Below are 3,127 nucleotides of genomic sequence, written 5' to 3'. Positions count from 1 at the left end.
TGTCGATGACATGATATTCAAGTCAAAGGAACGTAGTGGTCATCTTGGGGCGCTACCAAAATTCTTTCAAAGATTGCGAAAGTACAACATGAGACTGAATCCGCAAAAGTGTGCTTTCGGGGTCACCTGTGGCAAACTGTTTGGTCATATCGTTAGCTACCGTGGCATCAAAGTGGACCCATCAAAGATAAAAGCCATTATGGAAATGCCCCATCCCGAGACCGAGAAAGAAATTTGAGGTTTTCTGGGAAGAGTTCAATACATAAGTCGTTTCGTCGACGATGATTTGTGAGCCGATCTTTAAGAAACTGAAGGTCAGAGAGCACTTTATGTGGGATAACCAGTGTCAGGCCGCGTTCGATAATATAAAGAAAGTGTTGTCTTCTCCACCAGTTTTAAGCCCACCAGTAGCTGGGCTGCCGTTATCACTATATCTAAATGTTACGGATACAGCGATGAGGGCTATGTTAGCCCAAACAGTTGACAAAGAATAAAGAGTTATTTACTACATCAGCAAAAAGTTCTTAGACTATGAAGTAAAGTATATACCTCTTGAAAAGACGTGTTTGGCCCTAGTTTGGGCAACAAAGAAATTAAGACATTACATGCTCAGCTATAGTGTGAGTGTCTACTACAAAATGGATCCGATCAAGTACTTGTTTGAAAAACCTAAATGGAAGAATGTCGAGATGGACCCTCATGTTATCAGAGTTCAATCTCAAATATGTACCTTTGAAAGTGATCAAGGGAAGGGCGGTTGCCGATTTCCTTGCCGACAATCCAATTGAAGAAACAGAAGTCGTTAACACTTAGTCATTTCACAACGAAGACGTGGTTCACGTTGAGAATGACGTATGTGATTTGTATTTCGATGGAGCATCGAAATATATGGGATATGGAGTGGGGATTCTCCTCATCTCACCTACAGGTGAACACGTGCCTATGTCCATAAAACTGGATTTCAATGTCATGAACAACACCGCTGAATATGAAGCATGTTTGCTTGGTTTACGTAGTGCTCTTGACTTGTGTGTGAAGAAATTGTTAGTACATGGAGACTCATCCCTTGTGATCAATCAAGTGGGTGGGTCATGGAAAATTAGGAGCCCAATTTTGGCCCCATATCAAACCAGAATCGAAGAATTGGAAAAGAATTTCGAGGATATTCGATTTGTTCACCTCCCGAGAGAGGAAAATCAGCTTGCAGATCCGTTGTCCAAGCTAGCTTCCCTGATCAACATTCTCGACCATATAGATAGTATGCCAATATGTGTCGAACGAAGATCGTCACTTGCCTATGTGAATGTAATCGATGATGTTGGGGAAGGTGAAACCGAACCCTGGTACACAACCATTTTGAAATTCAAGGAAACAGGAGATTATCCTCCCGACCTTGACACGTGAGGGAAGCGCGCTCTGCGAATTTATCTGCCCAATTCACTAAGACCTATGACGGGCAATTGTATAAGAAGACAGCTCAAGGTGTTTTGTTATGATGCATCGATAAACCGACAACTGAGAAGGTTATGGAGGAAGTCCATGACGGTGAATGTGGGCCACACATGAATGCCCATATGTTAGTCCGTAAGATCATAAGTGTATATACCTAGTATCTATTGAATCCCCAACAAACACCCGATGATTATCGGACTACAACATGCTTAGGAATCGCTACGTTTAATCGACAGTTTGTATAACTATACGTCGAAAAACTCAAAATGATTTCGAAAACAAAACATTTTCAAAACTTTTCAAAAGTACCTAGAGTGTTTTATGCAAGCCGATGGGGTCGCAATGACACTAACTAGAGCCAAAACCAACACTGAACCAAAAACCGACTAAAAAATTCAAACCCCGACTCCAACAATGAGTCAAACCGAGTCAAACACTAAAAACAAACATCACAAAGCTTCCATGTTACGTATACACGGTATACTTGAATGGCCAAGTACAACAATCATGCCATCCAAAACCTAGGATAAAACAAATCATGATTTCAATTACGTGATAGTGACAAGACAGCTCGAAGACCCGCGAAATGGCTCGCGCCTCTTCGAGTAGCCCATGCAGCCACGTCGCTCAAAACTCACCATTTGAAGGTACGCGAGTATCCGCCCCCTCATTTCTCCCTTAAAATTCTATACTCGACTTCTCAAGTCACAAACCGACACGTATTTTCGACCTGCCAGTCGAAAATACAAGCCATACACATTGTTTGGTACCGTCATCGTGCATTAAATCACTTGACCGGCCACTTCAACTAACTACACAATCACAAAACTAAACAAACACAATTTACATTGCTAAAACGGTTTTCAACCGAGTTTTCCGACCTAACAAGTTTTTACACTTCCGTCGATTTCTCGTCTTCAACCTAGCATTTAAGTATGAGGGTGTAATTAATCCTCTTCTTTCATGTCTTTTTATCTGTTTTTATGACCTTAACATGCTAAAACATGCATAACATGGTCGAAAATACGGATCGAATGGGCCAAAACCGAGTTTTGACCGGAAACATGCTAAAACATTTCATTTTACAACTATTTTTTACCATTTCAAATCATTTTTATGATAAACCCTTTGACCATAAATCATGTTTACCCTTGGTTCCTCATACCATGACGGTTTAATCCGTGTTTCGATGATAACATTTGGTTAATTACATTTTAAAAGGCCATGTCGGTTTAAATCCGAGTACGATGATGAACATTGACTAATTAGAAGACAATGAACTTAACACAATTAGTTCATAATAAACATTTTTAAAAACTATTCATGTCAAGCTTGCAAAACCGAACCCGACATCGAATATCGTCAATACAATGGTGATTATTCAAGTCCCGTTCTTCACATTAACACAAAAGCGGTCTAAACGACCTTTTCAACAAAGACGGGTTCAAATACCCTCTTACAAACCATTTCACAAATATTTTCAACAGTCAGGAGACGTCCCTTTGGATCGTCTGCTGCCTCACGCCTAAATAGGCTTACCGATTTCCAATTTTCAAACCTGGACAGGGCCCTATGCATCGCCCTAAGGCTCGCGCCTCAATAGACTGCCTGATATAGGTCCTCCGTTTCCAGCACTTGCCTAGGACGGTTTGACTTCGATTAACCCGAATACAAG

At 40.9% G+C, this 3,127-nt stretch overlaps 1 protein-coding gene across 1 annotated transcript; it reads left to right on the top strand.

The window, feature by feature from the left end:
* Positions 1–888: 888 nt before the first annotated feature.
* Positions 889–1,404, top strand: LOC141595261 (uncharacterized). Its single transcript, XM_074415226.1, has one exon. It carries the CDS (start codon positions 889–891, stop codon positions 1,402–1,404), a length of 516 nt encoding a protein of 171 aa, XP_074271327.1.
* Positions 1,405–3,127: the final 1,723 nt, after the last annotated feature.

Source organism: Silene latifolia, chromosome 8 (genome assembly GCF_048544455.1).
Source record: "Silene latifolia isolate original U9 population chromosome 8, ASM4854445v1, whole genome shotgun sequence".
NCBI classification, from domain to species: Eukaryota; Viridiplantae; Streptophyta; class Magnoliopsida; order Caryophyllales; family Caryophyllaceae; genus Silene; species Silene latifolia.
The sequence above is the reverse complement of the archived record's forward strand: the minus strand, read 5'-3'. Positions and strand labels throughout refer to the sequence as shown.

Bases quoted from the DNA above. Each gene is read 5' to 3' on its own strand.
- LOC141595261 (XM_074415226.1), top strand. From the start codon at position 889: ATGGGATATGGAGTGGGGATTCTCCTCATCTCACCTACAGGTGAACAC.